At 41.0% G+C, this 13,896-nt stretch overlaps 1 protein-coding gene across 2 annotated transcripts in view; it reads left to right on the top strand.

Annotated features, from left to right (window-relative positions):
* Nucleotides 1-13,896, top strand: part of LOC147035714 (extracellular calcium-sensing receptor-like) — a 71,513-nt gene that overhangs the window by 27,931 nt on the left and 29,686 nt on the right. For both annotated transcript variants that reach the window (XM_085898287.1, XM_085898207.1), the window contains exons 4-6: nt 7,442-7,740; nt 11,265-11,630; nt 11,798-12,025. In XM_085898287.1, coding sequence (XP_085754413.1) covers nt 7,442-7,740; nt 11,265-11,630; nt 11,798-12,025 — 893 coding nt within the window. The remainder of the gene's footprint in view (nt 1-7,441; nt 7,741-11,264; nt 11,631-11,797; nt 12,026-13,896) is intronic.

Below are 13,896 nucleotides of genomic sequence, written 5' to 3'. Positions count from 1 at the left end.
TCCACTCCCCAGCAAGGATGGTAATTCGCTCCTAAAGGAGCAGAATGGTATTCCACTGTACTGGACCGAATACTTCCCTGAGCTACAGAATAGACTTTCAACGGATGAGTTAATATGTATTGACCTGATACTGGACTACCCCATGTGGCCTGAAATGGCTAATCTACCTCATTCAGAAAGCACCACTATGCGATGGAATACCACCTGAGGTGTTCAACCATGGACTTCTTGCCATCAAAAGGAGATTTTGAAGCTTTCCCTGAACATCTGGTTATCAGACATTATCCCAAGAAATAAAGGATGCCATCATACTGCCACTCTTCAAGAGGAAAGTTTCCAAGATGGACTGCAATGCTTGCAGGAGAATCTCTCTCCTATCCATTGCCAGAAAGTTTCTCTCCAAACTGCTCCTGATTAGGTTGATGTGCACCCTTACGGGTGGTGTTGTTACAGAATCACAAAACGGCTTTTGGTCTTGCAGGAGAACGACCGATATGACCTTTGTCGAGGCAAATCCAGGAAAAATGTCGTGAACACCAGAAAGGTCCATTTCAGCCTTTGTGGACCTAACAAAGGCATTTGAGTCAGTCAACAGAGATACCTTGTGGCAGATTCTATAGATGCTTGGGTGCCTCGACAAGTTCACAGTATCTCATGTGCTGCTTGTAAAAGTGGGGTCTTTAGCTTTGAAGTAGACTGCTTTTATCAATAGGGAGAGGGGTGGGAGTCCAGGCATCACTATTGCAGCAACTCCAGCACTCAAGAACCAGCACAGGAGTGTGAGGTTTGCGGTTAGACATGTCTTTCAAGGGTGGGCCTCTTCAGTCACCTCAGGGCTCACCACCACAAACTAATGAGCTTCACCTCACTTTCTATGACACGCTAATGTTTGGCAACATCGTCATCTCAACAGACAGATATTTGAACTTATAGCCTGCTTCCCCACCCTAGATTTATACAGTGGTGAGAAAAAGTTTGTGAATGCTTTTGAAATTTCTGCATTTCTGCATAAATTTGACGTAAAATGTGATCAGATCTTAAAATGTGACCTAAAATGTGACTGACGTGCCATCCCATAAGCTCCGTGGAATTACATTCCAAGTTCACTCATCATCAATCAAGAGAACCTGATTAAACAAATAGCACACAACAAAATGACCACTGGACCAGCTGTCTATCTGGAACATGGTGTGATGCTTTCACCTAAATTTTGTAGCATTCTGTCTCATGGTTCAGGAAAAGATTTTTGAAGGAATTTATGTGATTTTCCCAAAAATTGAATGTCAGTGATTTTGACACACTTCCGATCATGTGAACAGCATGACTTTGGCAATTTAATATCCTTACCCTGGCCTAATATTGCAACCCAAATTTGTTAGCATTTTGACTTGTGAATCATAAGAAAAATTTGGAAGGAATTTGTGTGACCACCATTTTGACACACTTCCAGTCACGTGATCAGCTTGGCCTCTGCAATTTAACATCCGGAAAGTGTCCGAACGTTGTTACCCCAATTTGGTATCATTCTGACATGGTTATTGAGAAGAAGTGTTTTCGAAGGAATTTACATGATTTTCTCAAAAATTGACCAAATCGACCATTTTGACACTTCCGATCATGTGATCGGCATGACTTGCACAATTTCACATCCCTCACCTGGCCTAATGTTGTACCCCAAATTTGGTGTCATTTTGACAGGTGTGTCTGGAGAAGACGATTTTTGAATGAATTTAATAAGTCGACCATTGTTACCTACTTAATGTTATGTGACCAGAACGACCTTTGCAATTCCTGTTACCAGTTCGGAGAAGAACGCTTTTGCAACATTTCAGTTGGATCAGCTCAATAGTTTGGCCGGAGAAGTCAAAAAAGGAGACAGATGGACGGACGGACAGACGGACATGATGACAATACCATATTCAGAATATATATTCCAGATAAGCTAGAAAATCGACTTTTTCTTTGATTTATTGAGCAAAATGACCAACATTAAATTTATTTGTCTGAAAAAGTATGTGAACCTTTCGATTCAGTAACTGGTGGCACCTCCATGAGCAGCAACGACTTCAACCAAACATTTCCTGCAACTCTTGATCAGTCCTGCACATCAGCTTGGAGTAATTTTGGCCCATTCCAACTTACATAACTGCTTCAAATTAAAGATATGTGTTGGATTTGTTGCATGAACTGCCCGCTTCAGTTTCTGCCACAACATTTCAATTTGGTTAAGGTCTGGACTTTGACTTGGCCATTCCAAAATGCAAAATCTCTTGTGCTTCAACCATTCTGTTGAACATTTACTTGTGTGTTTAGGATTGGTGTCTTGCTGCCTGCTCAACTTTCTGTTGAGCTTCAGCTCATGAATGGATGCCCTGACATTCTCTTGTAGAATTTGCCAGTACACTCGAGAATTCATGGTTCCATAAATGATGGCAAGCCATCCTGGTGCTGAGGCAGCAATGCAGCTCCAAACAATAATACACCCACCACCATGCTTCATGGTTGGGATGAGGTTCTTATGTTGGAATGCAGTGTTTGGTTTTCACCAAACATAACGTTTCTCATTTAAGGCAAAAAGTTCTAATTTCGACTCACCTGTCCAAAGAACATTCTTCCAATATCCTCCTCCTCCTTCTTATGCAGCGCACGGCTGTGGGTCGGTCAGGTCAGGTATGGGAGCATGCGCCGGAGCAGTCCGTCACTGCATCCACTTATTTTTGTGGACAACACTTCAGCACCACTGCACCACACACCACCGCAATCTGACCCTGCAGGATTACCCCATGTTTTTCCTAATATCATCAAGGAATGGGGCTCTGGAAGGCTTTACCCAAACCTGTTATCTGGTGAGCTTCCCTGCGAAGGGCAACAACAGAGGTGGTACTCCACGGAGTGGGTTTTCAAATTTCCTTACATTTGTGAGTTTTGCGGAATGAAGTGTTTTACGGTGGCTGGAGAGCAAATCCTGCCACCCACATTCGAAAAATAAAACAAGTAATCCAACGGCAGGAGGACATCTGCAGACACAGTTGGGCACTATTGGCCAGGAGCAAGACCCAGGGGAAAAAGGTCTTTCTCAACCCACAATACATACAATGTTTGTTTGCACATTCTGTTACACCAACCTCTCTGGAGCATTTCTATGGTGGGTGTCACATCGAATTGTGGTATCCTTTTTTTTCTTCAGGCCATTTTGTATAGTTGGGGTCAAATCAAGTTTTCACATCAATATGAGAACAACGTTGAGAGGTGGGTTGATTTAAACGACTGTATTTTCCTAACTTTTCGCTCAAATTTGACATTATATACATGGATGGAATGAGAATGGATTATACTACATATAGATTCGAGTTGCTATGGATGGGGTAATATTCAGAATGTGTGCATGGAATCGAAATAATGTGGCGAGAAGCATTCTCAGTAATTCTCTAATGAAAATTTGACACCAAAGTCTCAAAATATATGTTGCACAAACACACAATAAACCAACGACCACTGTGTTGTATTAATATTCTTCCAGTATACATATGTGATTCAATTCCAGAAAAAGGTGGCTTCATGAGGGGGGGGTGGGGGGCGGGGGTTGGGTGGCCCTTTGGGCAAACGTGATCAACACTGCAACATTATTGATATGCCCTAGCCCTTCTGATATACGAGATAATACTACGTACCTGAATTTTTACAATCCTCGCAAGTTTAGTCACCATATCCGATTTACTCGGGATTGTGACTCAAGTGATAAATGTACAGTGGACAGATATGCATATGTGGACTTCACATTGTTCTTCTGAGAGCACACACGTACACACACCACCTCAGTGATTAATGACACTCAATCAGTACAAATCTAAATGTGTCCAACATGGCATAATTAAGAAGTCTAGTCCTCAGCTTCATCATCGTCGTCATCCTCTAACATGTTCGAAGCGTTCTCGCAGTTTTCAGCCATGGACGAACAGGCCTCGGTACACGAAAGTCCATTCACCCTACACGTGCAAACAGACCGACAAAAGGCACTCTTGGCGCAATGGCAAGTGCTAAGCTCCACAAGACTTTTTGGTGCTGGATCTTTCTCTATCCATAAAGATTAAATTATTTCCTGGTCGTTGTCTGTCACTTCCCATCGGTTGCCAACTGGGTCTGGCACATCTTGTTTTGCATACAGAGCCCGGCGCCACACCAGCGTTTGATAGTTCGCCCGTTTAATGTGTAGTGACATACTGCCGGATGTAGGCGGGAGTCCCTCGTTTCTCTGTTTCTTTTGACAGAAGAGCCAGTATTGAACCATGTCACACATGGTACCAGCGCGCTGGACACTAGTATACAGATTGCATATAAACTTCTCACAATCACTGTTTGTCGTTTCGGTAACGGACGGCGTCTGTCCGAGATTTTGCAGTCCTTTCTGGTGCTCAGGGCTTTTGCGGAGTATTCCGAACGAGGACTTATTGCCTATACCAGAAAGAGATCTAGTGCTATCGCAACCAGTCAGTGCATGGTATGCTGGAAGTGTGGTGCACAGCTCTGGACCCAGGCTGTTTACAATGGAGTGAACCTGAATATATCTGAGTTTGTTCTTTACCCCAGTCTGGAACCAGAGCTCATTACACCCTAGCTCCTGGAAATGAGTGACGCAAAGTACCATCACATCAGTGTTGGGTGACTATCACTACTCGGCTACTTTCAGAGCTTGCTAGTTTGGCGTGTAGGAGTATTCTCGTGTCTGCCTCTTCATGATCAGATTCCAGAGCTTGCATCACCTCACACGTGCCTTTGGAAATGTCCACACATTTTTCCTTATCCTTGAAGCCTCCGCCGATAACCATGTGAAGGCCTTCCTTCAGATCCGATTGGCCCTTTTTTGCACCAGAACTCCGAAAGAAAAGAACATAGGTTTTGGTTGTTCCTGGAGTTTCCGATGTACTTAGCCCACTGTTTTGGAATGGGCATTTGCTCATTGTGGATGGTCACCTGTCATCTTTATTGAAGCTGACGTTCCTCTAGTAGCATGTTCCGCAGATTTTATGGACCTATCTTTGTATTGGTCAAATACAACGTCCAGACGTTTGCAGTCATTTTGTCCTAGTGGCGCCAACACAACCTCATAAATTGTTGTTGCCAGTTGGCTGAACATTGATGCACCACCTCCCTTAACCATCTGCACCATTGCCATACCATCAACTACAAAGGTGGTAAGCATGTTTGGTTCTGGTGATGGCAGTCGGGTTTTTGTATTGCCCAGTTTCTCTAGTTCAGACAGCAATACACTCTTATTTGTTTTCTTCCTGGTACACATCAGCAGAATCCTTGATAGATTGACATATTTCAAATGTGCTGGCATTCAGCATTTCTGGCACTTTTTTGTGGGAACTATTCTTGCAGAACATGCACTTTGTCCAGTCTACAAGACTCGACTGTGATCTGGACCGTCTCCCAAGCTTATCTGCGTCCATCCGATCCCGAAACTTCAGATGGCGACAGAGATGGTCCTCTTCTCTTTGCAGTAATATCGAGATTGTGTTTGCTAGTGCAGGACTTGTAGCAATTTGAATGCCAGAATACATCCATGGTCTGTAGTCTCTAAATCTGAAAGCAGTCGCTCATCTTGCCTGCACTGCAGTGCAGAAACGATCCTCTCTATGGAAGTGCTCTGTCCCTTTCGAAGAACATCCTGTGAATCTTCTTGACAGAGTACACATTTGTCATAGTTTGTTCTCTTTCTCTATTTTCGTGGTGGCAAATCAGGAAGCACGTGAGCACTGCTGGTATCGTCATCCATGTCTCCATCAAATCTACAGAATCATACGAGGTTTAATCACTCACAGACTGCAGTCTGTCGCCCAGAAGACAAATTTGTAACAGGTCAAGATACTTCAAGATGAACGTCCAGGTACTTTTGGAACTGTTCAACTACCTGAAACGAAAAGAAATGTTTTTATAACAATCAGCAGAAAGTCATTACTCTTCAAAATGGTACATGTGCAAACCAAAGATGATTTGGGATACGTTCTTTGCCAACGCGGTCTTTCTACGTAAATTTAACAGGCAAACTGTCTCAAGATCACAAATCATACATTTTGCACAGAGAACGGCACCAAAATTATGCATTCAACAGACATTCAGCAAACAGAGAAATACAAAACCACAAAAACACTTTTTCGATTTGCCAGGTTAATTCTACGACATGTTTGTTGCGTTATGGGATTCTACATATGAATTTCGACTAATACTTCACTGACAGTAATTTATATGTATGCACCAATCTCTTATCTTTATATCCATGCATTGTATAATAATTGGAATGAACCAGTTCAAAAGATACAATCGACTAAAGCAACCCACCATGGATCACATTTTTCCATTGATGGGAAAAAAATTTATTGGACCCCCACCATACAAAATGGCCTGTATAAAAATGCTATACCACAATTTGAAGTGACACCCACCCTAAAACTGCTCAGGAGAGGTTGCCCCAACATAATATGCATTCAGACCTTGTATGTGGTTTGGGTTGAGCACGACCTTATTTTAAGGCCTATATGGGAAATAGCTCCTTGACTACTAGAAATGGATGGCCGTTGGCTCACAAGGAGCTCCTCTGCCCTTTGACAGGTTTTGTTTTTAATCCTGCTGGGTGTCCATACAACATGCAGAAATGTGGGTTGCAACATGTGGAAATACAGAAAATTCGAAAGCGTTCACAAACTTTGTCTCACCACTCTATGTGAGGCTCCACCATGTTAATGGTGCCACCAGTGGTGATCAATCTTTCTTTGAATAACGGTTTTTAGCTGATGGTTGTTCGCTCCTGTTTATGGTTGTTCGCCTTTCAAGTTTACCTCCAGGTGAACAGCCATGACAATCGATCCAATGTGGAGGACCAGCAATATGAACTTGGGCTTCCATCCCTGAGACGTAGGTTGACATTTTGTTTGTCAGAATTTAATTATTGAAGATATAATTAACTCAGAGAAGCAGATTCACCACAAGCAAGTCTTTGGTTCGTGTTTGTCAATGGAATTTTCAGGAGAATTTGATACCTGTCCAAGGAATGCTGCTAGTTGGCTAAACTTGGTGAAAAATGCTGTCCCAACAGCATGTCAGGTGCACAAAGTGCTCAATGTCTCAGCAGGGACATCAAATGTTTTAAAATCCCCTTGGAAGTTTGGAACATTTTCGTGCACGAGAGGGATGTTGTGTAAATTGGTCGACTTTACCTTTACAATTGAACGAAAATACAAACTTTTATGAGTTTAAAATCTAAACGAAAATCTAAACCCACATATACTCCAGAGGGGTTATTCGACAATGAGGAGATTCAAAAAATATTTGTAAAAAGAGGTTTTTTTTTGTTTGTTTCATCTCAAAAAATAATATAGTGCAACGAAATATACTTCCCTTCCAATTGTGCTGTCTAATATTCCATTTTATTGTTATGAAGGCAAACTTTTGGCAGAGACAAGTGCGAAGGTAATCATATTGTACCCAAATGAACAAGACATATTACCTTTGTTTGAAGAGATTCTGTTACAAAACGTGACTGGCAAAACATGGATAGCAACTTCTGAATGGATTAAATCAAAGCGTTTGTCTTCATCCAAGTATGCACAAATACTTCAAGGCACGATGGGGTTTATACAAGTATTCGGAGAAATTCCTGGATTTTATGAATTCCTGGTGAAAGTGAGGCCTCAATACCAATGGTCTATAATCGATACTACTCACCTCAATGACAGCAAGGTAAACAACAATACGTTACAATTATTTTCTAAACAACCATTTCTGCTGGAGGTAAAACCAGGCCCACTCACCAAGTTGCAAATCATGAATATGATTTTTCAATAAAATAATGATATTAATTGTTCAACAACACTCGGAGAATACAATGTTAAATACTTTGAATGCTTGTTTGAGTGATGAGAGTTGGATGTGCATGAGGATATTCCAGATTGCACAACAATAGAGGGTCATTTTTAAACTCACTGCGACTTTAAACTAGAGAGTTCATCGAGAATGATACCCCACACAGTGTTCATGTACATACAGTATCCATCCATCCATTGGGAGCAGACTCTGTGCAGAGCGTTGGTGCTGCTGAAGCAGTCTCCTTGGCTATTGGGCACAATCCTGGACGGGTCACCACTCTGACACAGGATACCAGCATGCTGGCACTCATTTTGCCGACCTCAGAAGGATGGCAGGTTGAGTTAACCCCACCTGGTATTAATTTAACAGCTGAGCAGGATTTTAACTCAGGATTCAAGTATCCCAAGCCCACCACCCAAACTATTAAGCCAACACCAGACATCACGATCAGTACACTTCAACTTAATCTTAAGAAAATAATGATTTTCAAGATCTTTTGAAAATATCCGGAAGTTTAGTGCGACTAAAGCAGTGTTATACACGACTCATACACTCTGTCGCAAGACCAAGTTGAGTCGCAGTTTTTAAGATGTATGTATTGCATGCATTGTCATATCAGTGGCCTCTTCTTCACCCGATACTGCACACTCTTAAACGCCATGCCCTCTCATGCTATGTGTTCATGTATATACAGTAGCATTGTTTTTGGAAGTATTACGAAGGCGATTTGTGCTCTACAGTGTTGAAATATACAATTCAATTTATTAATGATTTCAAGAGGTTAAAGCCGTATCAATACATTAATTCTGGGTTTTACCCGGTGTCGAGTGAATCACCCGTTTTAACATGCTACATTACTTATTGGTGCTTTTGTATGTGTTTTTTTGTTTTTTTTGTATACATTGTCGAGGCTCATATGAGAGCTAACAAACAACGCACAGCATGGGGGGGGGGCATGAGACAAGAGGGTGGGAGTGGGAATAACAAAACAGTGGGGAACAGGGACATTAGGAGGTCTGTGGAACGGAGAGGGATGGGGCGGGGAACATGGGGAATACATTATGGGGACTTTCAGGAAGGAAAGCAGGGAATTTGAAGGAGGTGGGCTTGGGATGAATTAACGGGGGTAGAAAAGATCGAGGATTTGGATGGGGGGTTACAAGAGGTGGTGGGAAACCTGTTTTAAAGGCCTGGAGGGAAGAATGGGATTGAACAGAGTGAGGGAGTTTATTCCAAACTGGAGAAAAAAGAGGAATGAAAGGGTGAAGGAGAGCAGTGATTCGTGATTTTGGAAGTTTTACCAGAAGAGGATTGTTGGCGGACCTTGAGCGCCCTGCGGAAATATGGTGGGGACAAATCGCAGACAATCGATGAGATGGTAGAGGACAAAAAGACCACTGACCTGCATGTGGTGAGAGAGTGAAAGGCCCAATGGCTCAGCCTCATCGCGGGAGATGCCAAAAATCCAAAATGCCTTGGTTTCCACAGCATGAAGCCGAGAAACGTGGGATGCAGGAGCACCAGCCCAGAGGGGAGAGCAGTACTCCATCAGGCTGCGGACAAAAGCTTTGTCCTTAAAACAAAGGACAACTTTGTCCTTAAAACAAAAAAATGGCTTCCGTGAAGCCAAAAGCATCATGTTCTTTATAATGTCCTTAAACAACAGTAAGTTTCCTCTTTGGAACGATTTAAAATTGCGTTTGACTGTCAGGCAGGCAGACAGAGTAAAAATACAATCTCACTCCTCTGTGCATATGTGCAGTCGGGAGAAATTCAAAGCGAAGTTCCGGTAAAACGGCAGGTTTGTAATCCTATTCATGCTCCAATTCATATTCAAAATTTAACATTCAATTTAAATAAGTTGTTCCTCGATCATAAACCGTAAGACAGACAGACACAGACGGACATGAACCAATTTTGTTACCCCGCTTTTCGCTAACCGTTTGCAGGGTAAGAAACACTTCATTTACAAGCTCATTAAAAATGTTTATTGTTTATGTTTATTAAAACATGTTTATGTTTATAAAAAAATGTTTATTAAAAAATTAAAAATTTTTGTACTCTTTTCACCAGTGAACTTACTGATACACCTCTGTTCCACCATACAAGTTAATCTCTTGGCTAGCAGGAATCTTTATTTTGTCCTGACTGGTTTCACAACAATTATTTTTATATGTGTGTCACTTAAGGTATTTGTTTCTTTTCGTTAGAATATATATGATAAAAGGAGCCATGTCTGTCTGTCTGTTTGTCATGTTATCACTTGAGAACGGATTAACGGATTTCAATAAATCCAAATACGGTGGATTCAGGGAACTCCCAGGAAGATTTGTGACGTATGCCTGGTGTTGGCTTCATGGTTATGGTGGTGGAATTGGGATCCTCGAATCCTGAGTTCAAATCCTGCTCTTCTGTTGAAGATCATGAAGTTCTGTCATCATCGGCAAAATGAGTGCCAGCGTGCTGGTATCCTGTGTCGGAGTGATGACCCGTCCAGGATTGTGCCCAATAGCCAAGGAGACTGCTTAAGCAGCATCAACGCTCTGCACAGAGTATGGTCCAATCTCCTCCTCGCCAGGAAGATTTGTGATGAAAAAATAATCTTTTTTTTTTTAAATTTACTTTCTTTATTAATATATATATATATATATATATATATATATATATATATATATATATTTTTTTTTTACAAGTACATGAGCACACGTGTTGAAACTGAGAACGTCAACTTGCGATGCTGGTTATCCCTGCACTTCCAGGAATCCTTTTTTCTTATTTCCCTAATGATTAGCCATCAGAGCAAAGAATGATATTTCCATCAGCGAAGTGAAGGGTCTGATATTCTAGTGCACTTTTAATTTTACTTGTTTATAATAAAAAGTCAACTTCAAACTTGAACCGCCAACACATAAATTTATCAAAAACAAATGTCAATTCCTGGACCTGATTTGAGGAAAGTAATAAAATGTTGCTTGTTGATGTTATTTGATCAAAATTTTAGGAAACTAGTGGGCCCGTTGGTGCAAGGGACCAAATTTTCATTGGTCTTCACAGCCTTGGGGATCTTTTGGGACTTTTGGAATCTTCAGGGTCATGGGGTGTCTGAAAGGGTCTTCAAAGTTTGAACGGGTCTCAGCAGTCTAAAGGGTCAAAGGTACATTCCAATAGTGCGTAACAAATAATTAATGAATAGACGTACGTAATTCAGAGACAAAAGTATTACACACACGCACGTGCGCACACACACTAGACACACACACACACACACACACACACACACACACACACACACACACACACACACACACACACACACCTCATCAATTTATGTTTGTAAAACATTTATGAATTTTTGTGGATAAGATCGTGTTTGCCATTACTTCTACTTCCTAAAAAAGACAATTGGAAGTTTTTTTGGTGACAAATATAATATTGTGAAAAATAATACATTGAAAAGAGAAGAAAAAACACTTTATTGGAATGAGAAATCATTGGATGATTATATTGTTGAATTGTGGGAAGACGTTTTCAAATTCACCTGGGATGGAGAAAAAATTGGCATTTCACCGTGCTCAGGCCTCCAATCATTGGAAAATGTTCACTCGAAGTTTACAGATGTTTCCAATTTAATTTTTTCATCCTACACCTACCAAGCTGTGTATGTTGTTGCATTTGCCTTGATGGACATCCAATTGTGTACATCCCAAAACTCTCCGTTTCAAAATGGATCATGTGCCAGGATTTATGATTTTCAACCATGGCAAGTAAGTAGAAATTGTTCCTTTTTAAAATCGCCTTTGATTTTGCAAATTACATGTTCTGTATCTCTGATATTTCCACAAAAATTTAAATTTGTTTCATGAACAAATTGGGATCTTACAATTCTCAACCACTCAAATATTGCTTTTATTCGTTTATAATTGATTCTCAGCTGTTGTTGTATCTTCGGAATGTGCGATGGAAATCGACTACGGGTGCTACAATGTTTTTTGATGAAAACGGCGACCCACCTGCCCCACATGTGCTCATAATATGGGAAAGAGATGCAAATGGAAAAATAATTTTCAAAAACATTGGAAATTTTGACTCTGGCACCTCACCTGACAAAAAGCTCTCTGTGAATATTGGTGAATTTTACTGGAGTGATGGGAGTACAAAGGTAAATTTACTTATTAAATAGTTATCTGTGGGGTGAAAACTGAATAGAGTTTGAGGAGGTGGGGGTTGGGAAATTGACCTGTCGCTGTTTTTCTGAAAGCATTTCTACTTTGGTGTCTGCCACGAATTCAGGACTTTGAAAATGGCATTGGGATGCTAACGAAGCCTTTCACCCATGCGCTGTGTGTGCGTTTTCAGTGATTTGCTTCAACGAATGGAGCACTTTTAACCTGCCATTGCTAGTGCAAAATCTAGAAGTCAAATTGTCTCTCTAAAATAATTTTCATCATTTTAGTGAAATTGTGGTAATTTCAAAATGTTTCAGCAGAATTGTTGTGTTCCTGGATGCAAATCGGACTCGATATATTCTTACTATAATTCACCGTCTGTCTGTCTGTCTGTTCCCAAGTACCGCAAAAACGGCTTATCCGATCGCAACCATTTTTTGGATGTGTAATCCTGGATCACCTTGGAGTAAAATAGGCATCAATATAATAACATGACCCCCTTTATGGCTCCAGTAGGGTGTGGGTGCTTCTCGTATGAGAAATGTGAGAAATACCATCGATGCAACGTGTCAAATTCCCACCATTTCCTGTTAATTCAAGTGAGTGGAAGCAGTGGGTAACGCACACATGCTTCTCCTTTTCGCAAAAGATGCAGAAATCTCATATCATTTATCTTGTGGCCTTGGAACCAAACAATCAATATATTTATAACAGCCCTCACAGCTCCCACTCCCCACCCCTGCCTCCTCCAACATGATGAATAGTAAATATCATCACTTTTAAAACTTGATCTTGTTCATTCTGTGCATTCATAAACTTACCCTATGTCCTTTACATCGGTGTTCAGAAGCAACCAATCAAGATTGTTACAGCTGTTTGTGGACCACACGTATTCGCCATTTATAAAATGTGACCTGCATCGACATTTGCTGCCCTGTGGTTCACATATTTGTGTTTTTTTGTGGGCAAAAATAAAACAAAATTTAACTTCTCCGTGCCATGCATATAGCACAGATCTAAAACATATATTCTACCAGCTACGCATGGAGTAGCTATATGTACGCAGAAGCATATCTTCCATGAGCCATGCTCATAATAGTTCGAAAACATATCTTTCACAAGCCATTCATAGAGCAGCTGCATGTCTGCAAAAGCATATCCACAACGAGCCTCATACATGACCTGCTTCTGCATTCGCAGCCATGTGCATTGCGGTTTCACGTTTTTTTTTGCCGGCACACAAAAGAAAAAACAACATATCTCTCATGAGCCGCATGCGTAAAACAGTTCTAAAACATATGATCCACCAGCTATGCTATAAGCGAGCTGTTAGGGTTAGTATGTCCCACCATTCACACGATAAACCGAGCTGTGCAGCATTTCCCACCATTTGCGTTGCAAAGATGCTCCGCCGTATCTACCAGCTGTTGCATAAGACATCATCCCTGCGAGTCACACAATTCAAAAAGTTAACCGCATCTATTAACAGCTACTGAAGATGTCACCCCTGCCTCACGAGTTACACAATTAATAACCTTCACCACATCTACCACCAGATGCTTGAAATGTTAGCACCCGCCAACACCCCCACACAAACAATGGGAAGATTACTCACCCCTCCTACAGCTACAATAGTGAGAAAAAGTTTGTTAACCTTTGAGAATTTTTCTGTATTTCTGCATAATTTTCCCCTAAAATGTGGTCAGATCTAAATCTTAATAACAGATAAAGAGTACCTGATTAATTAAATAGCACACAAAAAACATCTACTTTTCCATTGATTTAGTGAGGAAAATGGTCCAATATTCAATTTCTTTGTTGGAAAATGTATGTGAGCCTTAACACTCAGCAACTTGTAGCACTC

The sequence above is a fragment of the Eptatretus burgeri genome, chromosome 1, assembly GCF_056783735.1.
Source record: "Eptatretus burgeri isolate ZD-2024b chromosome 1, Ebu_testis_v1, whole genome shotgun sequence".
In the NCBI taxonomy this organism is placed as follows: Eukaryota; Metazoa; Chordata; class Myxini; order Myxiniformes; family Myxinidae; genus Eptatretus; species Eptatretus burgeri.
This window is presented reverse-complemented; position numbering and strand designations above follow the sequence as displayed.